Below are 24,136 nucleotides of genomic sequence, written 5' to 3'. Positions count from 1 at the left end.
TGGATCTGGCTGGCTAAGCATGTTTGCTGCTTTTTGCATTCTTGTGCTTAGCTCAGTGAACAAGGTTGTGGCTCTTGCACAACATGTCAAATAAAAATTCTTAGGAACAATTTCATCTCCTTAGATAATTGTTTGCTGGGCTAGCGTGGGCTGGTTGCCCAGCTTCTATGGCTCAGCGGTCTCCCGGACTGCAGAGCAGTGGAATTGGAGGCAGGGGCGTGGACGGGGGCAGGGAGGAGGCGTTCCGGGGAGGGGGGAGGCCGGCTGGGGGCGGAGAGAGGATGGAGGGAGGCATGCCAGGGGGCGGGCGGGAGGCATGTTGGGGGAGGAAGATCCACGAAGCTCTGCTCCGCAGGATCCAGGGCACTCGTGGAGGGCTCCACGCCCTACACAAGCGCCTTTTCCTTACTGCTGACTTTTTGGTCGGGGGTAAAGTGAGTAACCCCATTGCGGTGCTGCTTACCTTACTTGGGGGAAGGCCGAGGCACCTTCCGCAGTAGCGCGGGAGGCACAGGATTTGGTGGCAGCCCTTCTTGGTGCTGCCGAGTCTGGGCACTCTGGGCAACTCAGGATTGGGCTGCAAGTAGAGTGTTAATAATATTACCACAGGGCTAGTTAAGAGCCCAATTATCATGTGGGCAACCCTCTCAGCACTGCCATTTCTACCAGTGTCTTACTTTGCAGCTGAGAGCAACTGATGGTAGTGCTGGGAGACCCCATCTATCATGCGGGCCAGATAAAAAGCTTCCACAGGGCCACATCCAGCCTATGGGTTTTACACCCCTGGGTTAGTGTATACCACTGTCTATCTTTTCCAAATCCTTACTTCAGCCTTACAGTTCTGTAATTCTGATCTGGATAGTTATACATGGATTTTAGGTGACCTTTCCACTTCTTGAATCAGATTTTCACTCCAGGAAGTAACTTTGTTTCTATTGGTACGGTAGAAGTTTGACCTTTTCTGTCCATTTGATAATCTCTCTTCCATTATGAGATCTGAAGCAAATCAGGGAGAAATAATCTACAGGCATTTGGTATGAATGTTGTCTTGCAGTCTGGTTCAGAATTATATCTGTCCACACAGATTCTTGAATGGATTGAGGGGAAGGAGAGAAACATAAGAGCCTTGTTATCGACAATGCACACAGTGCTGTGGGAAGGAGAAACTAAATGGAAACCAGTGGGCATGGCAGATCTTGTAACTCCTGAGCAAGTGAAGAAGGTCTATCGGAGAGCCGTGCTTGTTGTTCATCCTGACAAAGTAAGCAGCTATATTTTGAGATGAATCTTTTAACTAATGTGCTAGTTTATTAATTGAAGACATGCTCATTGTGAATCTAGCCTTGTCTTTGCTTACAATTACTGTTATTCAATGATACGTAATAAACAACCTATGACTATTTTTGGAGGCGCCAGTGACTCCCAGAGGCATGTTGGCTGAGTGGTTAAAGACACTGGACTGTTGACTGGAAGGTGGGCAGCCCAGGTGTTTGAGACCCCATTGCTGTGGAACAGTGTGAGTTCCTGGCACTTGTCTCGACTCCTGCCAACCTAGCAGTTAAAACTTGTGTAAATGCAAGTAAATTAATAGGTACCACTTTGGTGGGAAGGTCACAGCGTTCCGTGTGCTTTGGCATTTAGTCATGCTGGCCACATGACCATGGAAAATGTCTTTGGACAATGCCGGCTCCCTCAGCTTGGAAACGGAGACGAGCACTGTCCCCTAGAGTTGGACACAACTGTGCAGTAGAAACATTTACCTTTTATATTTTTGGCATAGCATTTATTACCAAAGTGGAGATCTGCTGTAAAAACTATTTTTGTCTATTTCTAATTGAACAGATGTAGATAGCTCATTTGTTAGAGGATTTGGAAACAGATTAAAATTAGAGAGCATTTGTGAGGTATTAGAGAGGTAGGTTGCTATCAACCATAGGAGTCAGAGTTAAGTGACTGGTAACACTATAACTTTTCAATTTGGATGTGACAATAGCCTAGGTAAAATTCTAATATAGTGCAGTCAATAACTGAATAAAGATGAACTCGCTCATACGTTCTGTTCACTCATAAATTTCTGACCCCTAATCACCCCTGTTTTTCTATGTGGTTGGGAATTTAAAGAGTTTTTAATATGTTTATCTTTGTTTTTCTTCTAGGCTACAGGGCAGCCATATGAACAATATGCAAAGATGATTTTTATGGAGCTCAATGATGCCTGGTCAGAATTTGAAAACCAAGGCCAAAAGCCTTTGTATTAGTATTATTTCCTCAGACACTGTTGTAGACCCGTGCTAGTGCTTGTAAAGTTCCTTGCCTCAAGATTTTCACAGTTGAACTGATATCTGGCTGGAGATTTGGAAATAATGAAACTAGCCCTGATACAAAACTTACATCATGAAAAGAGGAAAAAATATGGAGGCCACTCCTTACATATGCCATGAATTACAAATGCAAAGAGGAGTTCTAGGGACTAATCCACATAGTTTGTGTTCAGGTTTAAACAGGGTAGGTAAGGATGTATTGTAGACAATTGGGACTGTTTGTCTTGGAACACATTAGGTAAAACAGTCTTTATCGCTTAAAAAAAAAAATCTGTACCAACAAGGGAACAGCAGTCCTGAAAAGTTAAATCCAGGACAAACTTTCTCAAAGTTTTAAGGATGCTAATATGCAGTTATTTGCTTTACATTATTTCTCATAATATTTTGACCTCAATTATTTTTTGTACTATATTTTTGAATCTGACAATTGAGCAACTGGATATGTCTCCGGCAACTTACTGCTGCCTTAAGCATAGTACTGTATTTCATGTTTCAGACAAGCAGATAGCCAGACATTCTATGCTACCACAGGATTTGGGAAGTATGTTTTAAATTATTTAATTTCTTATGGAGGCAGAAGCCTGTTGAATATAATGTCAAAACCAACAGCACATTGGTTTGAGAGTGCTGTGTGTATATATAGTGAGGGTGCAAGTTAATAAATTTTGCAAAGGCTTTTTAACCCACTTGAAATGTCTTAAAAACCCTGCACCTAAAATAAAGTGAACTCTTGTCTTCTCCAGTGTCTATTTGAGGTTTTGTTCTTCCTAATTTATTTTCCTTATCTTTATTCAAATCTTACCAAATATCCAAATTTCTCCAGAGCATTTGTGAACACAAGCTGTAATGATACAGTTTCACCTTCAATCATGTTAAGGTAATTTATTTTCATGTAGTTTCAAATCTGTGGTAAGCAAAGGTGAAATTTACCTATTTACAAAAGTTATATCAGTCCAGTAAGCAATAATGTTCTTATATTCACATGGTGGCATCTATGAAGATGAAATAAAAGTATGTCTTCTCACTTTCTTCTTACAAAATTAATTTCACATAGTGCTTTGAAATTTGTTTTCTTTTGCAGAAAAACTTGTAATGCCAGTTTTACTGTCATTTCCTGAATGAAATTCAGTCTCTGCAAGGCACGGGGTAGATGAATATTAACACTCTATTTACTCCTTCCCATGCCGTTGATATTAAGCCAACTTTCAGCAACAGCCATGTGGGACTGGGTTGTGTGAAGTGCTCCATTGTGCTTATAGATTCTGATGTGACATTACTTTAGAAAAGCAAGAACTTTGCAACTTGTTGAAGGCATTGGAGTCCATCACATGCTGGACCTTGCTATATAGCCCATTTCCTCTTAGTGCTGTTGAACGGTAGGTATAAATGTCACTTGATGGAAAACAATTGGTCATCTGTATCTGCCTTTTGGTTATGTAGTGGAAGGGCAGAAAGATTCCCACATGCTTTCTTGGAGGGAAACTTATAGCTGATATGAAAATAATTGTCAAATTTGAGGTGTTAAAGACAATCTGTTTTTCTCTTGCTATAATTTTCTAGTAAGAAACTCTTTTCTGCAGATATAGCATGCCAACCAACTTACACTTATTTTTATATTAAATGCCATCTTTTTGTTGTATTGATCCATTATTTATTGCCATTTGCTGCCAATGTGAAACAAAACACCAAGTTCTCCTTTTTTTATATATACAAGACATTAAGATGTTTGAACAACTATAACAAACTGGATGTTATTTATTAACATATTATGAAATGTTTTGATCAAGTATGTGCTTGTCTTATTAAAACATTTTGGAATGTGAATCATGTTCCTGTGACTTGTTTTACTGTTTCATTCACATCTGTAGATATTGTGTGAACTATGCTTATATGATATATATAAACAGATTTAATTATTGTAGCATAATTTTTTTGAAATTACAAGGATGACACTAGCTTCGTAAATCAGACTTGTCATTTAATTAAAAAAAGAAGCCCTGGATCCAAGATATTTTAACCAGTAAACGGAAATTTACCCAATTTAAACACCTCCTCTTAACTGCAGTGTGTTTATGGTGCATGAAAGTGAGACCTGCTATGTGTCAAAACTACTGAACTCGAAACAGGTTTATTTTTGGTCATATCTGCTAGTTACAGAACTTTCAATGTTCAGGTTTATTGTTTGACTAAAAACCCTAATGTAATTTTTTTTTTTTTGTAAATACATGGTGTACCCAAATGTGACTGGTCTAAAACATTTGTATATATTAAAAAGCTCAAAGAATTCAGTTCATTTTATTTGTATTTTATCCTTTTGTAGAGAATTAAATGTTCAAGAGTTGAAACATACAACTGCATTTGCCCAATGATCTGACTTGTTATACAATACTGTCTGCTCTGATCAGGAGGGACTTTTCAGGGTTGTAGGCAGAGGCCTTTGCTAGATGATACCTCTGTTACTGGAAATGCTGAGAGATGGAACCGGGGAGGGGGGGCTTCTAGATGCAAAGCCTTTGTTCTACCATTTGGGGAAAATGAAACTATAATGGAACATTCTCATATCTATCTATTGCTGGAGGAGTTCAGACAAATGTCATCTGCCAGCCCTGCCCACCACAAGAGGGATTTATAGTACTGTATTTGAATTGTGTACAAGGAGTGGTACTTTCCCCCACAATTACATGAATGCAACAGTATTCGGTGGGCAGGACCAGCATATGTAGTCAGCCTCCTTCCCCTACCCCCTCCTCGTGGTGAGCAGGACCAGCAAACTGCATAGTCCACACTGATCCTATGAAGGCTGCAATCTTGAACACACTTCAGTTTAACGAATAAGCTCATTGACCACTGTGCAACAAATTTGCTTAGGTTCATGTTGTACTGTTTCTGAAGATGTCTGACTTTGGTTGTGTGATAGCATGTGTTAAAATTTAGGTTTGTTTTTATATTCTGAGGAGCAATGGACCTTATTTATAAAATTAAACTATTGGTAAAGCTGATAAAATTGGTACTGCTGAATGCAAAATGTTCCCCTATGTCTGTCTCCTTCCATGATACTTTAATACCACAGAGGAATAAATAGATGCTCTAGTTTTCTGGTGTGTGAGAATTACAATGTTTATAAGGGGGCGGGGGAGTCTAAAATAGGAAGGATGCATGTATTTAAAACTTCAGGTGACCATGAAAGCATATGTAATACACAGAAAGAGGCTTACTAGTACTGGACTAACTAGCTGCAACTAACTACAGCCATGTACCTTAAAAATTGGTCCACTTTCCAATATGTGCATGCAAATGCTACTGCAAAGATACTGAACAGGTTGTACCTAACTAAATTCATGTGTACTGCACTCTCAGGCTCAGAGCACAATAAACCACTCCAGTCTTGGCCTGTAGGTGTGAATGCTGTGTGAAGCCATTTCTGCCTATATGCAACAGGGATCAAATGTGCCTACCTGTGGCCCGGGCAGAAATGGGTTGAGGGACACTGGTGACTTGTTATGCCACATGACAGCATAGAACAGCCAACTTAGCTTGGAATATCTAATTGGAGTCGGTATCCCACCTTGCATGTGCTGTGCTGTGCTCCACTAGCACACAGTTGTGCTTTGTGTATTGTTGCATTGGCAGGTTGGGGGAGATGGCAGGGGAGAGAGCCTGGCTCACCCTCTTCATGTGGGGCCAGTGTACAGCGGAGAACCCAAATGCAAAGTGAGGAAGGGGCAAGTGGGAATGTAGAGCCCATTCCTATGCTTGTCTACTCAGAAGTAAGCCCCATTATAGTCAATGGAGCTTCCTCCCAGGAAAGTGTGGCTAGGATTGCAGCCTCACTTGCACGACTGCCAGGAAGCTGCTCCCTCTTCAAAATAAACTGAGCAGAAGTTCTCACAAGAAGCCCCCCCCCTTTTTTGGCTAGAAGGCTGTGCTGCTGCTGCTGCCGCCCCCAGCCCTGGAAGAAGGGCGCCACCCTGGAAAGTGTGTCAGTGTTTCCTGGGCTTCTCTGTGGCTGGCTGAGGCGGCTCCACAGTATTTGTTTGCGTGGGAAGGCTGAGGAGGGACCACGTGAACAGAAGGCGGAAGAAGCTGCCACACAGTTTCCAGCCCCTTTTGCTTTCAGAGTCGAGCAAGCGGCCCAAGAAGCGAAAGTTCCCACGCGCAGCCCAGGGGACATGGCAGGGATTAAAGGTATCTGCGCGCGCGCGCCCTCCACCCCCCCCCGCAGTGCTGTGGCCTTTGGAGCTCAGCTGTCGCCATGGTTACCGCGGTCCTCCGCTGCCCGGGATTGGAACGCTGCGTCCCCCCCTCGCTTAGCTTGGATGCTCCAGCAGCCAACTCCAAGTGGCCCCCGCTGCTGCGCGCATCTCCTAAAAGCAAGCGGTGGTGCTCTGCCCCGCCCTTCGTGCAAAAGAGGCAGGGCTCCCTTCTTCCCTTCACAACAACACTGGGGGAGAAGGCTGCGCTCCTCTCCACTGTCCTGGGAGTAAGCCCTATTGCCTATAATGGGACTGACTTCTGAGTAGACACGCATAGGATTGGGCTCTAAGGGCCCAATCCTATCCAACTTTCTCGCACTGGGTGCAGAATGCAGCCCCAAGGTAAGGGAACAAATGTTCCCATACCTTGAGGAGGGCTCTGTGACTGCCTCCCCACCACAGGATGCAGTGCAGGCCCCATTGGCACAGCTGCTCTGGCACTGGATAGAATTGGGCCCTAAGTTAGGCTGGCTCAGGAAGCTTGGTGGCTGAGTGGGTACTGAAACCCAGATCTTTCCAGGGTTTAGGTCTTCGAACCACTATACCCATTATGGTGAAGGGGGGGGGAGTGTTTCTTTCTTTCAGTAATGATGTCTGTATGTACAGTAAAATGAACTGGAGGCCACTGGTGGAAAGAGGAGGTTGTAAAATCTTTGAAGCAAAGATTCACATTTTTATTTAAAGTCACATGCTCAGGAAGCTGGAATGACAGAATCCCCACAGTGCATGGCAATGTCGTCTTGTGGGAGAGTAAACTTTGCACAGTATGTTTACCAGCATCCCTTCCTGTGTCCTACACTTTGCTGGGGTGTTTGCTCAGCAGCAGCGCCTGAGAGAAATGGAAGTTCCAAGCTGGATGTTCAGAGAGGGCAGAATTCTAGCAGGTGCAACTGGTCAGGTAGGGGTGTGAGTAAACCTGTACTTGCTGGCATGCCTTCTTCTAATCTAGACAGCTGTGAAACGAGACTCGACTTCATTGCATCTAATTTCTCTGTCCCCAAAACACTCGTTTGAATTGGGTTAAATCTGTGTTGATTTGTCAAAAAAACAACCCCAAAACTATATACATCTTGTAAAAGAGCTGACCAGTAATTGTCCTTTGTAGCCACCCAGACAGAGGGACCAACTTTCATAACCGCAAAAGAGGACGAGACCCCCCAAAATGTAGGACATCCCCAAAAATGTTGGACATGACAAAATAAAAGCTAAAAACAATTATATTGATTTCATGTGGTTAATTTAAACACTATATTAGTCATTATTAAATTTTTAACTATATTACATATAATTTATTAATTACAAGAAGGCTGAGTACTGCCTGCTCAAAGGGAAAAGGAGGACATTTAAGTTCTTTTCCAGGACACAAGGCTAAAAAAGAGGACATGTCCTGGAAAAGAGGACATCTGGGCACCCTGCCAATTTATGTGCAGATTGTGCTATTTACCTATAGTATCTTTTAGAAAGATACTTTAACCAGGTATCATTTAAGCAAGTAAGAAAACATGCTTCTACCCTTGAAATACATAGATGTTGAAAGCCATATAAATTTGTCCTGTATGCACATTTAGCTGAAATACTAGCTCACTTTGTATTAAACTGCACATAATTTATTACATTTTAGTACTATAACTGGGCAGTAATTTTATATATTAACTTGTTGAAGTTAAACAGCTTTGATTTTCTTCTTTTTATTTTCATTTGTATAGCTCTGGTTGGCTTATCATTCACTGGAGTCATTGGCCTGACATTTCTTATGTTGGGGTGTGCCCTAGAGCATTATGGGTAAGAATACATTAATCTGAATATGCATAGTGTTCTATTAGTCAGCTCTTTAGTTCTAAGCACACTTATTTGGAGTGAAGTTTCTGAACAAATTGTTTAGGAGTGCATTTTAAAAAAATGAATTTTTACATTTAAATGACAGAGGGAGGTGAGAGATGGTAATGGTGATAGCTTGTGGAACAGCAGTGAGACAGTGGTGGAGGAAAGTGAAGCTAGGATGGCTTGGCAGACACTGCTAAATGAGTGGGTGTTGAGTGGAAATTGGCTTGTCAAGTAGAGAGGAAGTAGGGCAGTGGAATTGCAGAAATTTCAGAGATGGAAATATGAGGAGACAAGGGCAATAGTAGCTGAAATAATTCAAAAAGCAAGGAGTGAAAGGTGGGGGATGTGTAAAAAAGGATAAAGGAGCCCCTTGGTTAGAAGTATCATGATGGACTGGAAGGCTGAATTTACATGCCCTTATTGGATTTATAGATCAGTATAGTTCATATTTAGAGTGTGTGTGTAAAAACTTAGTTGTTTTGATTTCAAAAGAACAAAATGGATAGTGCATAAAGTTCATTTATAAGCTGCTTTAACTTCTCTGATTTTGGGTGTTGTCCTTTTGCAGTGTATACTGGCCACTATTTGTTTTGATATTTTACGCCATCTGCCCTATTCCTCACTTCATTGCAAAAAGAGTTAGCGATGATTCAGATGCTGCAAGCAGTGCATGCAAGGAGTTGGCATATTTCTTCACAACTGGAATTGTGGTTTCTGCCTTTGGTTTTCCTATTATTCTTGCTCGAGTTGAAGTGGTAAGTTTTTATAGTTGATTCATATGCGCCTTTACACTTTAATTCCTGGTTTTTCTAGTTCAGGGGTGTCAAACTCATTTCATGCAGCAGGCCAAATAGCATTCATGGCACTTGCTGAGGATGGGAAGTGATGTCATTAAGCAGGAACTGGCATCATTAAGCCGGTGATGACCAGAAATAAGCACTTTTTCTGACTTAGGAACCCATTAGCTGCAAATGACAGAGGAGAAAATATGAAAAACTTGATCATATTTTCAGTATATAGAGGAACCCAATTATTGTGTGTGCCTCCCTTTCAGTGGTAGCACTTCAGACATCACTTCTCAGCTCAGCAGCTGAGAGATACTCTGCAAAGCCTTAAGGGGCGGGGGCAGCCAGGAGACAGGGGGAAGGCAGCGGTGGGATCTGCAGGATCGCTCCACTCTCCCTTTCCCTGACCTGGGGCGCCCTGCAGGCACTCGCACAGGGCTCCCTGCGCACAGGGACGGCTGCTGCAGGGACTGGTGAGCGCATCCCAGTCCCTGCAGCCCCCTGAGCGACGCGATCCTGGGGATCGCATCGCTACCTTCCCCCTGCCCCTGCTGCCTCCCCTCTGCCCCTGCAAAATAATAATAATAATAATAATAATAATAATAATAATAATAATAATAATAATAATAATAATAATACTAATAACAGGTATTTATATATCGCTTTTCTTGGTCTTTATTCAAGACTTTATTCAAGGCGGTTTACATAGGCAGGCTTTTTTATTTAAATCCCTTATTAAATAGGGATTTTTACAATTGAAAGAAGGTTCTTTCTTTCAAGATCCACTACATTCAAGGTGTTTCATTCCGATCTGGCTTCACATTCTGGCCTCCATCCTCCCACGCTCCGAGCAGATGGAAATAGCTCGGCTTCAGCTTGTCAGCTGCTGCAAGGTTGCACGGTGCCAGTGGCCTCGAACTGGCGACCTTGTGGATGTTATCTTCAGGCAGACGGAGGCTCTACCCTCTAGACCAGACCTCCTGCCCCTGCAAAGACTTACTGCGGGTTTCAAACTCCCGGAGAGTTTGAAAACTGCAGGCTTAATGACATCACCTCTTGGTTAATGATGTCACTTCTCCCTCAGCAGGCTCCATGAATGCTACCCTCTGCATGAAATGAGTTTGACATCCCTAATTTAAATAAATGGAAACAAGTTAGTTGTAGCTAACTTAGGCCCTAGTCATTTCAGTGTTCTTTTTCGGAATTTGCTTTTCTTCTGTATTAAGCATTGCAGGCATTGTCCTTGCCACTTTAAGCCATTTGCCCTACTGGAAGAGGAAAGAGAATTTAGCACCACAAAGCAAGGATTGTTGCCTTTGCACAGTAGTGTTTCCCTTACCATGTTGATTGTCTTCAGCAAGAGAATGTAGTTCTTAGCACTTGCTTTGCCTGTAAAATATTCCTTCTCATTAAACTAATTTCTCTTCCTGTACCAGTGCTTAAAATTTTTTCTTTTGCTGGTTTGTCAGCCAAATACATTTCATTTTTCAAAGGATTTAGTGTAACAATATAGTCGTACCACTAGAGAGAGCTCTAATTCATTCTTTTTCATATCAATTTGTTTTTTTGCTGAAGGTTGGATATGTCAAACATCTGGAAACACCAAAACCATTAAAAGAAAAAGAGTTATTTCACTTTTGGGGGCGGGAATGAAATGTATGCAAACTAAGCAAACTTAGCTCATAACCCTATACATGTCTACTTAGAAGTAAGACCCATTACAATCAATGGGACTTGCTCCTTTGTACTTGTGGATAGCATTGCAGCCTTAACATACTATACTGCTTGATGAGCATGTAATGTTTTCTGTGTAACTAATTTAGTCCATAATAATGTAGTATTTAGTATATTTATAAAATGTAAAAATACAAGTGTAGAAGGATGCTATGCATGCTGATCTTATGAACATTTTTTGAATGTATCCCACTGCTTTCAGTGTGTTTATTTCCATGCATAAAAGTAGATGCACATAAGTTGGCACAGTCAGTTGTATTCAAACAGTAATTCAGGCATCCCAATCCTACCTTTCTGCAAGGTGATGCAGCGGCACCAACATGGTGTCTGCTGTTTCCTGCAGGGAAGGTTTGGCATGATGAAACATTTGTTCCTTTTGCCTGGGGTAAGCCTCCCTTGCTGCCTTGGGACAATTCAGACCTGCACCAGCGATATTACTGGCACAAGTCCACATAAACCTGAGAAGGTAGATCTGGCCTGGAAATGGGGTTAAGAACCTCGCAGGGACTGCTGCTGCGAATCACCCCCTTCCTGGGCCCGATCTCCCCTTCACCCTGCCTCCGTCTCCTCCATGTTTTCCTCATCCCTTTCTAGATGTTTCATGAAAACAGCTACATGTAAGAGTAGGGTCCAATCAAGGTCCATTGATGGATTTACACCCTCCCTTTCTTGCCTAAGGGCACCCAAGGTGGCTCACAACATCAAAAAATATACACATTGTAAAATGCATAAAAATATAAAATACATATACAGGTGTGCGCCCATTGGCAACCTACCAGCTTACACTGGGATCACATATGCAATCACCACATGTGGTCACCTGGTCGTCGGGGGTGCACACCCCCACCCTCTGAATATGAAGGGAGCTCAGCTCCCTTTGCCTCCAGAAGGTTGTTTGAGCCTCCCAGAAACAGTGCAAGGCTCAGACTGAGGGAAATCGCACCTCTTGCATGATTTCCAGCTTTCTCTGTGAAACTAGAAGTTGTGCAAGAGCCGCAATTTCCCTCAATCTGAGCCTCACAGAGGCAGCACTCAGATGTGTGCTGCCTCTGGTAAGCTCAGACAACCCGGACGGGAGCGGGAGTGGCGCATCCCCTTCAGATTGCATCAAGCGCCATTTGATGATGGGGATCGTGGTCCCAATCCCTGTCATTAACTGGCACACGACTGCATAATGCAACATTAAGCCCCCTTTCCAAAAGCTAGGGAAATAGAAATGTTTTTCTCAGTTGAACTGCTCTACAAAGGGGGCTGATTGAAGATCCTCTGAACCATGTTCCAGAGGTGTGGTGCCACAACAGAGAAGGCCCTGTTTCTCACTTCTATCCCCTTTACCTTGGATACTGGTGGAATTCTTAGCAGGGCCCTGTCAGATGACCTAAAGCAGCAGTCTTCAAACTCTCATGGAGAGTTTGCACTGTTGTAAGTTCTGGAGGGGGGAGGCAGCGGGGAGGCAGTGACGCAATCCCTAGGATCATGTTGCTCAGGGGGCTGCAGGGACAGGGATGTGCTCACCAGTCCCTGCAGCAGCCATCCTAGGGTGTGGGGAGCCCTGCATGAGCATCTGCAGGATTCTCCAGCCTGCAGAAAGTGAAAGTGGAGCGATTGCACTCCACTTCCGAAAAACTGGAAGTGGAGCACAATTGTTCCACTTTCACTTCTAACGAGCTGGGGAGCCCTGCAGACTCTTGTGCAGGGCTCCCCGCACCCCAGGACGGCTGCCAAAGGGACTGGTGAGTGCATCCCAGTCCCTACAGACCCTGGGGATTGCGTCACTGCCTCCTCCCTGCCTCCTTGCTGCTCTGGCCCCTTAAGGGGAAAGAGGCCAGGGCCTTCAGGCTGGGGCGTCGCGATGCCCCAGTTTGAAAACCACTGACCTAAGGGGATGAGCTGGACTCGATGAATGTAAGCAATCCCAAGTCCCACATTCCATGTAGGTATCCCGATCCCAGGCCATATAGGGCTTTGTATTATTATGATCTCAGTATTAACATGCAGAAATGGCAAACCCTAATTTCTAGAGGAAAAACTCAGAAAATAAAAATCCCTATAATCTAGCAATAAATGTGGTCATCCGCTGAACTTTTCTAAGCTTGGACTCAGAACTATGGTGGTTCAAAAACATGTTCTAAATAAGGAAAAAATGTTTCAAGCCTCTGAAGTTCTTCCATAAGCAAGCTCAGAAAGGTTCACAAGCATTTTTCCACCCCACCAAAACACCTCCCTCTTAGCCCTTTACCTGTGTAAGACTGAGAGCAGCTGCGTCAGGGATGAGTATTTTTCTCTGCCTCCCATCATGACTCGCTTCTGTACTGCATGACTGGTTTGTGAACTAACTTGTTCAATTGTGGCTTATTCTGAACCAAAAGTTTCAGATCTCCTTTTATTCATGTTGGGTGTGAGTCAAACACTCTTATACTCTGTTTATCCATGTAAGAAGAAACCTTGGTTTAATATTTAATATCTGCCTGCTGCCTTTGTGTATTCTACAACATTTGAAAGTAGTCTTCCAACAAACGTTGCTTGTTTGGAATAATGCTATTGTTACTTTGTATCTTGGCTCTAAATCAGTATTTCTCAAGCCACTAGATCATGACCCATCAGGGGAACCAGAAGAGGTTCATTTCCCCTTAAGGGGAGTGACCTAGAAATGGGTGCCCCAATGGCAAGCAAGAGGGTTATGCTGGCTTCTGAGAGCCTTGCAGCCCCCTCTGCATGCCTTCGCACTGCTCCAAATAGCCCTGATCAGCTATTGGAGCTATTTGAAGCAGCGGGGAGGCCCGCAGAGGGAAAGCGAGCCTCCTGAACCTACCTGGAGGCCAGCACGACCTCCCAGGTAAGTTTATAAAACACTTGCTCGCTGCAGTGTTGTTGGGGCCTTAGCACAGTCCCAAAATCCAAGTATGACTTTGGGAACAGCTTCTCTAAATGATGCGCCCAAGTCTTGCTGCTGTATGATATTGTTGTAAAACACTGCTTAAAACAAAATTTCACTCATTCTTAAGAATAAAAAAATTCATATGTTTTTTTCCTACAGTCTTCCAAATTTCTCATTTTTTATTATAGGCCTGTGGTCTGTGGGAGGGGAACTAGACTTAGGACCCAATCCTATCCAACTTTCAGGTGCTGATACAACTGCAATGCAGCTCCAACATAAGGGAACAAATGCTCCCTTACATTGAGAAGACCTCAGTGACTGCCCCCTTGCCACAGGATGGTGTGAGCACCCTGTTGGCATGGCTGCATCAGCGCTGGGAAGTTGGATAAGTTTAGGCCCTTCATTTGTTATTTCAGAAAATTATAGTGATCCAGCTACAAGTTATTTTTTATTTTTCCTTACTTTGGTGGATGAACTTAAAAAAAAACAACTTATGAACTTATCATTAATTGCTCTCTTGACCAATGTCAAGAATAAATAATTGGTTATCAAGGATAAATAATTCTTTTGTATGTCAGTGCATTTTGCAAAAAAATTTAATGACATTTTCAAAGTATACCACTAGTTCTGAAATGACTAATTATTTTAGTATGCTTAGTGCTCAGAATTTACTGTTTGATCTTAAGCGCTTTTAGCATCCTGGTGCTGTATTTCTTTGTATTTCTCTAATGCTCAAAACAACCTGTATTTTCTATCAATGACTAGATGGTTAATTTTTTTTTCTTCATTTTGTGTTTCAGATCAAGTGGGGAGCTTGTGGCCTTGTGCTAGCCGGCAACGCAGTAATTTTTCTGACTGTTTTAGGCTTTTTTGTTCTGTTTGGTGGAGGAGATGATTTTAGCTGGGAACAGTGGTAGACTTCATTGGGATATGACTCTTCCTTTTACAACTTAAACAAAATTTTAATATGAGTTAGTGCTGTGTGTATGTGTGTGTACAGGCACCCCGTGTATATATGTGCACTTCGAGACATATTACATGTATGCATCTATAGCCTTGTAGTATTGTACACTACTTTTTATATTTGAATATATGCGTTTTTAATTTTAGAACTTAAAAATGCACTCTGAATATTTGTCTGTACCAAATGAATGATTGTATCAATTTTTGCAAATTGTACATTTTTTAAATATTGAATTTTGGTATAACTAGTTTTATTTTTAAGGTTTACCAGCATCTGATAGTCTTTACATGAAGGAAAATTTCATGAAGCAAGTTAAACTACCTGCTCTCTCATTTCCCATTGCTCTGGATATCCCAATGTCACCAAGTTGTCTAGCTAAGGTGGCTGCAATCCTATACACATTTTCCTGAGAGTTAACACCCATTGAGTCTTACTAAGTAGGTCTTACTTCTGAGTAGTCATGCATAGGATTGCAGTGTTGTATAATGGTGTGTGTGTTTTAAAACAAACAAAAAATCCAAATTCTGCTAACTTAGGCAAATTGGAGTGCTTTTTTGTTTTGTAAAGTTTATTCTTACAAGGAATTGGTCAGAGCATTTTTTGTTAAACATTTTATGATATGATCAGGTATTGTCTGCATGTTTTGCAAACATACTTTCACAGACATTTTTCCAAGTGTAAACTTTGTAAATAATGAATGCTAAGATTCTCAGGGTGCTGAATTCTGCTTGCCATACCAAATTTTCTGCTAGTATGGAGTGCTATATACAGTTGCAGCCTATTCATCCATGGATTTTTTATCTGCGAATTTGTCTCAACGAGAACGGGGTGGGGGTACCGAAAGGGGAAGGAGGGGGAGGGGAGGGAATTGAGAACAGCTGCCTTAGTTTCTTCCATGCAGAAGTGTCAGGCTTCAGGCTGTATTTGCATAACTATGGAATTTAGCACAACGTGTTTTTTGTTAATTGCGCCGAGTCACAGAACGGAACTAATGCGGATAAATAGGCTGTACCTGTATATTGAACTAGTAATTAGGGAATATGATAAATACATTAGTTTAGAAATCAGTAAAATAACTTTCAATATATTTTCCTCTGACATAAAAATCTGCTAAATATCTTTCAGTGGCTATAGCAGCTTATTCTTGAACTCTGGCTACTATGAAGTACTGTAGTATTCATATGACAAAGACCAACCTTGCATACTGCATTCTCTTTTAGGGATTCTTCATAACAATGTGCCTTACTAGCATTCAGTTATAGTGTTCTATTCAGAACACTTTAAAGTTCTATTCAATACTTTTTGCACAATTGATATTCTATCATAACATTCCACAAAGTAGCTCAGAATCTTGCTTTAAAAAGGTATAATCACTGTTGAGAGGGAATGCAGAGTTATTACAGGCCTGTTTCCCAGTATCTGGTATCAACAGTTTCAGTTCTCCGTGCCCACCTGTGCAACCTTCTTCATTAACAAGCAGTCATATTTCTTGCTTTTATAGATGCTACAAGAGGAAAACCTCTAGCAGACAGGCAGCCAGCACAATAGGGGGACGCAGAACTGTGGGAGGCAGGAACTGTCCTATTTCCTATTAATGTTCACTTAGTCTCTGCCCCTTGTGTTCCTCTTGTCATGTCAGTAAAAGGAAGGAACATGACTACTTATTATGAAGAAAACAGAAAGTAATGGGTGCAGGGGGCCATGGAGCATTGCACTGGTAGAGTTCTCCCATATCCACAATTTTTGCGGTGAGGGGGGAGGCTGGAATTGATCCCTGCAAATACGGCAAGACTCCTGTGTTCACAAGAACAAGTACTTGATGGCAGAAAGAGAGAAGCGTACTGTTCTTTAATGAAAGGCCAGACTTCCACCTCTCATTTTAATTCCTTGCTCAGATCAGGAATAATGAATTTGTTCAGCTAAACCATATAAATTTTATTTGAGGCATTTTTGTACTTTATTCACAAAACACACAGAATCAGTGCAGTTCAGGATGTCCACGGCTACAGCCTCTCTCTTAGGTGGCTATCTGTCCTCTGCTTAAAGACCTCCAATAATGGAGAATTTTTCAGTTTCTGAGGCTGTTTTGATTTCATTGCTACCACCCATTTTTACTTAATATATGCAGTGGGAATGTGTCTGATTTACTGATAATCTACTACTAAGAGCAATTTTTCAGTTTTTAAAAAAAGTTTTGTCAAAATTAATGTTGGTGTTGTACGTTGACCAATGAGTGTTATGCTGGAAAGCCTTGTTTAATTATGACATGAGTAATAGTGACCTGTTCCAGTTAAACAAAGAGTATATTATGTATATGAATTTTTTTAAAAATGTTTTTAACTTTGAATAATATACTTGTTTAACATAGAAGACTCACAAGAAATGAGTGGTGGGGATACCTGTGCAAATGTTCTTCTGAATACAGGTTATGGCTCTTATTATTTTCATTAAAAAGCTCCATTTACTAGATTTTGATTCATCCTATTTGTTTGCCCATAATTGATTTATCCAGTTTATTATGTTATCTGTTGTTTTGGGAAGTGGACTATCATGTTGAAATGACATAAATGTATTTTTCTTGTAAAGGACTAGTCATGTGAGATCATGGAGGTTTAAGATGGTTGACTTATGATGGAAAGGTTTGATTACATACCTTATCAAGCTGTGAAACAAAACCTGTATATAAATGGATGGAGTCCAAAATGATGTAGGAATGCCAATGGTAAATGTTGATGTTCCTGTTTAGTTAGCTTTAGTACAACTAAAAGCTTATGCAGTATGATATAGTACATTTAAAAGTTTACATTTATGGCAGTAGTATAATGCTATTTTATTGTAAAGTATTCAGAATGTTATGTAATCTTAAATGACTCAGGGCTTGTAACTATTCATACTTCATAGCAGTCCTATAAAAACAAGAGTCATTTGTGAGGTGCTTAGATTTAGAAGTACCTACACTAATATTTTAATTGTTACTCTTAGGCTTTGTAGGAGATTGGGGATAATTTGTAAAATCATTTCATATGTTGACAGTTTCTCCCCCCCATTCTGTTTTGTTTGAAATTGGAGACAATTTTTTAATCCTTAGGTTAAAGTTTGTTTTTTAATTGTCAACTAGGACTGGAAGAGTAAAAATTTGGCTTTGATATCTGATTCGGTATTTGAAAATTAGGCTGCAGTTCTAACCACACTTTCCTGAGAGTAAGCCCCATTGAACAAAATAGGACTTACTCCTAAACAGACCTGGTTAGGATTGTGGCCTTCGTCTTTCTCCCACCCACAAAGTTTATCATACCCTTTAAAATCTGGACTATGATGCTAAATTTAACTATAATGGCCAATAATGTTCAATTTCCACAGAGATCACTGTTTTTCTCTTTCAAATGGGAATCTATATGCCCCAAAACATTTTGTAGTTCCTGTGTAAATATCATTATATCTGCTTGCTGATTTGCAGAAGATATGAAGTTTATTATACTAGTAGGATTATAAAGATTCACAGGAACCTGATACTGGCTTCCACTATCTGTGAATCAACTTTTGGTTACTTCAGTGATTTTTCATTACATAATATAGTAGTCTTACTCGGAAGTGCCATTTTATATTATTTCATATACAGGTGGGACCTCCATATCCACGGATTATTCATCCGCAGATCTGGCTCAACGTGGGTCTCCCTGGACCCGTGTGGAACCTGACTTGGCTCCACCTGAGCTCTCCAGAGGTGACTGGAGCTGTACTATGGTTTCCTCCACAGGGCTTTCTGAAGTGCACAGAAGCAGTGCGCGTCCACCCGTTGCCTTTGCAGGCTTCAGAATGGCCTTTTCGACCAAAAAAAAAACAACACTTCTGGTTTCCCAAGGAAAACAGGAAGTTATGTTTTTATGCCATATAAGGCATTCTGAGGTCCAGGGAATCCCTCTAGGAGTTTCCTCAGGTGTCAGAATGCCTTTTATGGCATTAAAAAAATCACTTCTGGTTTCTCTCAGGAAACTGGAAGTTGCAGGTTTTTTTTGGGCCAAAAAGGCCATTCCGAAGTCTACAGAGGCAGCAGGCACAGGCGCTGCCTGTGTTGGCTTCTGAAAGTCCTCCGGAGGTGTCTGGAACGTAGCTCTGGTCACCTCCAGAAGGCTCAGGTGGGACCAATCACGGATTTAATTATCTGTGAAATTTGGCATCTGCAGGGGGTCCGGGAACGGATCCCCTGCAGATACCGAGGCTCTATCTGTAAATCCAATCAAATAAAAATACAAAAATTATACAAGAAACTGTTTAAAAACAAGAGATCCAGGATGTGAACCATCCATAAGAAAGAACAAGATCACATCAATGAAATGAAAACAAAAATCCAAATCAAGTTAGTTATTAATCTGTTACAGCTTTATTATATCACAGCTGCATAAATGATTACAAAGAAACCAACTGAGGGCGCAGTCCTATCCAATTTTCCACTGCCAGTGCAACTTGCCAATGGGTCTTGCACTGCATCTTGTGGTGGTGCAGCAGTCACTTAGGCCTCCTTAAGGTATGGGAACATTTGTTGCCTTACCTTGGGGCTACATTGCAGCTGCACTGGTGCTGGAAAATTGGATAGGATTGGGTCCTGAATCACTTCCATAGTAAATTGGTTGTGATTCACTATTGCTAGGCAACCCAATCCTGAACTGCCCAGCATATAGGGCTGCCACAGCACCAAAAATGGTTGCTGAAGTATCCTGTGTACACCGGGCAGCCACCTGCGGCTCATCAGGGGAAGGGGGAAGGGAAGTAGCCCTGCAAAGGGGCTAATCAGTTCTGCAGCAGATCTTTAGCTGGCACAGAATCAAGGAGTCCCGTGTCCGGCCATGTGGCCCGATACAGGGCTCCGGTTCCTGAGCTCCACCGGTCCAGCCTCTTTTCACTCTGCTCCCTCTCCCTTTCGTGCCTTCCCCCTGCCCTCCATCACCTCTATGGCTCGGCACCTGAAACAGCCCCAGCAACAGCCACACCACACCCATCTGTCACCTGGGGGCCAATGGGCTCCCAGGATTTTCCCGCCTCTGCCCCGCACACCCTGAGGAAGCGGTGCAAAGAGCACCAGGGCTCTTTGCAATATGCAGCCCTGTCTGACTCCTTTATTGGTGGCTGACAGGTGAGGCAGAGTCCCTGACCGGGAGCATTGCACCTTACGTGACGTATTGGTGTTCAAGGATCTAATCAGTGGCATAGGTTATGGATTCAAAACAGGACAGCTTACAATTCATTGTCCTATTTTTGAAACTCCTTTCCTTATGTGTTCTTAGCCGAAAATATTGTAGCCACAATAGGGTGATTCCATTTAGTAAATTGATTATTTATTCAACTGTAGGCAATTTTGGTGGTAGATAATACCAGTACATTTAAATTCACTTTATTGTGACCAAAGAAAAAGACCTCTTTCTAGTACAGATTTCTCATTGTACTGTATATAAAAGATAGTAAAGAGAATTTAGAGGACAGTAGATTTTTCAGTTGGTCCCACCCTGCAATTGTGGCAAAAACACAAGGGTTATAGCTTGTTGATAGGTTTAAAATTTTATATTTGTACTGTACTAAGGAAGAATGGTAAGTGAAAGGGTGCTGTTTTGCTGTTCTAGGAGATACCATGGAGTTTCTGCAGAGGTATTTAGTCATTGGGTGACTGTCTCTAAATTGGAGAAGGCAAGAGAAGCAAGATAATGCTGTATTAATTTTTTGTAATCTTATTTTGAAAAACAGCTACTTAGTATTCTCTGTTTACTAAATATATATGTCTCATATAAAGTATGTGAACTTTTGTAATATTTGTAAAGAACATTTCTGAAGTAAGTGAACTATTGCAATACATTTGTGAATGAAAGTATGTTTTTATTCAGAGCTCTTAATAAAATTATTCTTTGACTTTTTTCTGTCGTGTGTTTTGATTTTGTCCCTTTCCATTTTATTACAATGGAAAAGCTAAGAATTTCTTATCCATAACTTATATGCTGTGAATGCCAGGAGAAAACTTCTTCAATGCACAGAACAAATGGTCAAAAAACATTTTGCTTCATACATGTGGACAGCAAATGTTGCCTAGTAAATGCTCCAAGTTCAATTTAAAGTACTTTTGTTTTTCTTATATAATATAGATCTGAGACTCAGTTCGGTCTCAGAGAGGGAGGACATGTTTCACCTGAGCTCTGTCTAAAAAATTTATTCTCTCCTGTTTATGTGTGCCTTATTATGACATATCCTGTTCTGTGGCACCTTTGAATGTAGGTCTGCAAGCCAAGTGTTTTGGTTTGCAAATGTCCTTGGTGGGGATAAGAAATCAGTGTTTGTTGGTATGAAGAAATGAAGCAAGCGACAGAGAACCAGCCCAGCTGCTTCCGGGGAAACCGTCCTGAAAAAGAAACGCAGTCTCAAGGTTTCTAAACAGCTGCTGCTATCTGAATGCCCACTTAATCATGTAAAAGTGAGTAAGACTGTGGAATTAACTTCAGAGGGGGTCGAGGAGATAGAAGAAGGGAGTCAAACATCGAGTCATCCTGGAGAAAGGAGTGAGACGCCATTATCCCCCTGTGTACTTAAAGGGGCAGTGAAACCCAATTCAGCGTGCAATGCAGCTACTAATACAGACAATTTGGAACTGATAGGTCTCAAGGAACTGAAAGCCTTGTTTGGTAAACAATGTGCTCTCTTTTCACAAACTCTGCATGCTATCTTTAGAGGCCAGCAGTCTATGGCCTGCAAGTTAGAGGCTTTGAGTAGGCAGATGAAAGCACTCACAGTGAGGGACAGGTCTCCCTGTGGGGGTGACATTCCTGCTGTTTCCTCAACATCTGAAGTAAGGATGAGAAGAAGACTGCAACCTTGCAAGATCTCCCTCTCCATTTTTCAAAGCCAGTTAAATTATGGCAGGTGGCATACAAAATTCAGAGCAAAATCCTCTCTGAGCAGTCTTCTACGCTGTGATTTGCATGAAGTGGACCTGCTGAATGTGACTAGGTTAAGTTCTCCTCCCAACTGGCAAAATATTCTGCTGTCTTTTCGCCAGGATATAATACCTCAAATGCTTTTTAAGTTATCTTCTCTTTTATATCGTTTTGGAATACGACCTAAGAAAGTCTATTATGAACCTCCCATTATTGATTTTACCCAATCTTGGGGAGTTGGACATCCCGATACAGTTAGGGCAGAGGCTTCCCTTACCAGGCCTAGAACCTCTGAGCATATGGACTCTCAACTTTTGGACCCCACATTCGAACTTCAGCTGAAAGAGTCATTTTCAGAGCTAGCTCTGTTAGAACAGGAGCGTTTGATCTCAGCTTTGAAGGAACTGGTGCAAGACTTTGAAAACATACAAGATACATCAGTTTCTACTCTACTCCAGAAGCAGGCTGCCCCTACAGATTTGATGGAAATGGATGTAGCTGTGAAACAAATACCTGCTTCTAAGATCATTCATCCAGATCTACAGTGTCTAATGGACTTTAAAGAACAGTCAGTGGCACCTTCTCTTTCTTCAACCTCTCTGCTGCTTCCTTCTCAGGTTGGAAAGAGTACTTTGGAAGAAGTAAAGTCTGCTTCTGTTGCCCATGGTCGGGCGCTCTTGTCTGCACAAAGTGGATGTCAAACCCCTGGAATAACAGTAACTGATGTTTCACAACAAACTTATCTTTCTAGTGAACTGACCATTATGGAGGCTGTTGAATCTTCGTCTGGTAATGACCAGACAATTTTGGATTGCCCAGCGCTGTGTACTCATTCTCCAAATACTACAAATTTGTATCCAGCTGTGAAGTTGGGCTCAAGCCCAGTTGGAATTCAAAGAGTCTCCAAGGGGGTTCCATACAGAAATGTGGGGGCTGAGTCCCCTGTACTGAATCCCTGCGTGGCAGATGATATAAGTTTTACCATCTCTCCTTTTGCAAATAGTCAGGTCCCTTCAGTGGGTATTTGACTCGAGTGCAGCTAATGTATTTCATCTTGTTTCATGGAACGTGGCGGGGTGGGCGGGGAAATTAGGGCAGTCTGATTTTTTGGATTTTGTCAAGAAATGGGATATTTTATGTTTTCAGGAAGTCTGGCTCTCCTCTCCCCCCCAAGTAGATGGCTTTAGAGCCTTTTTAACTCCAGCGGTCCCTGGTTTGGGAAGGGGTAGACTTAAGGGGGGATTACTGTCATTGATCTCTACGAATTTGTCTATTGCAGTGGAATCCCTGCCTGCTTTTGACCGTTATACTCTGGTGGTAAAACTTAATTTACAGCCAAGTCCCCTAATTTTGGTTAATGTGTACTTCCCGCCACTTGTGGGTTTAGTCACTATAAGGCAAATATGGACCAACTTTGAGAAGCATCTTGGGGAGATTCAAGAGGCACATCCTTCTGCTCAGCTGGTCATTTTGGGAGATTTTAATGCAAAAATGGGCAGAAATGATTTTGAACTCTTTACAAAATTTGGAGCTTTTCCTCCACCTTTTTCTGACCCTTCTCCATTGTGCAAACGGGTATCAAATGACTGCAGGTGTAATCGTCAGGGCTTATTTTTGGCCCAATGCTGCGTAAAGCAAGATCTAATAATTCTTAATGGTTCATGGCCTGAGGATCACCCAGCTGTGTGCTCCTTTTGGAGGGGGGCTAAACCGTCACTTCTAGATTATGTGGCCATTTCTAGGTCATTGCTCCCAGATTTGCTGGATTTCAGGGTACTTAGTAGACCAGAGAGTGATCACCTCCCTTTATCGCTCAAATTTTCAACAGCTGGGCAGTTTAAGTCTAAAGAGATCTATCACCCTACTGATCATTCAGGTCCTGTGACAAGATGCGTGAAATGGACCAGTCATGTCAGTGTTAAAATTCAGGGGCTTCTGAGTTGTGAGCGGGTAATGGGCTTTATGGATGCGATTATAGCTAAGGAGGGTGACCCTTTATCGCATTATAATAATGTTGTTGCTGCCTTAAAACCTTTTTTAAGTAGTTACACGCGCAACAATATCAGTCTGAGACGCAGATCTTATGATTGGTACGATTTTGAATGTAGGATCCTGAAGAAGCAGGTTACTGCTGCTTTGATTATGGCAAGAGAATCTCAATTGGAGGCTCATTATGTGCATCTAAAAAATTTAAAAAAGCAATTTAAGGAAACCATCAAACTTAAGAAGGAAATCTTCATAAAGAAAAATTGGGAAGTTTTAATTAGTGCGGCCATTCAGAAAAATACTTCTCTTTTCTGGCATACAATTAATCCACTACTGAAAGTGTCTCCCTCGGGAGCTTCTAATCATATTACAGCATCAGAATGGGTGGAACACTTTCAGGGGATCTATGCATCGGAGGAACCCCCCTGTCCAGATTTAAGATCAAAATTATTAGCTGAAGATCTTCCATCCTGGGAA

General features: G+C 41.7%; 2 protein-coding genes across 2 annotated transcripts in view; both read left to right on the top strand.

Moving 5' to 3' along the window:
- Nucleotides 1-4,561, top strand: part of DNAJC6 (DnaJ heat shock protein family (Hsp40) member C6) — a 49,457-nt gene extending 44,896 nt beyond the window's left edge. The window contains exons 18-19 of the mRNA XM_066623921.1: nucleotides 1,085-1,261; nucleotides 2,157-4,561. Of these exons, the coding sequence (XP_066480018.1) occupies nucleotides 1,085-1,261; nucleotides 2,157-2,258 (279 nt within the window). The 3' untranslated portion in view covers nucleotides 2,259-4,561. The remainder of the gene's footprint in view (nucleotides 1-1,084; nucleotides 1,262-2,156) is intronic.
- Nucleotides 4,562-6,412: 1,851 nt separating this feature from the next.
- LEPROT (leptin receptor overlapping transcript) lies at nucleotides 6,413-20,628 on the top strand. Its single transcript, XM_066626035.1, has 4 exons — nucleotides 6,413-6,506; nucleotides 8,281-8,356; nucleotides 8,967-9,153; nucleotides 14,596-20,628. The coding sequence occupies exons 1-4, from the start codon at nucleotides 6,491-6,493 to the stop codon at nucleotides 14,710-14,712; spliced, it is 396 nt and encodes a 131-aa protein (XP_066482132.1). The 5' UTR covers nucleotides 6,413-6,490; the 3' UTR covers nucleotides 14,713-20,628.
- Nucleotides 20,629-24,136: the final 3,508 nt, after the last annotated feature.

The sequence above is a fragment of the Tiliqua scincoides genome, chromosome 4 (genome assembly GCF_035046505.1).
Source record: "Tiliqua scincoides isolate rTilSci1 chromosome 4, rTilSci1.hap2, whole genome shotgun sequence".
NCBI lineage: Eukaryota > Metazoa > Chordata > Lepidosauria > Squamata > Scincidae > Tiliqua > Tiliqua scincoides.
The sequence above is the reverse complement of the archived record's forward strand: the minus strand, read 5'-3'. Positions and strand labels throughout refer to the sequence as shown.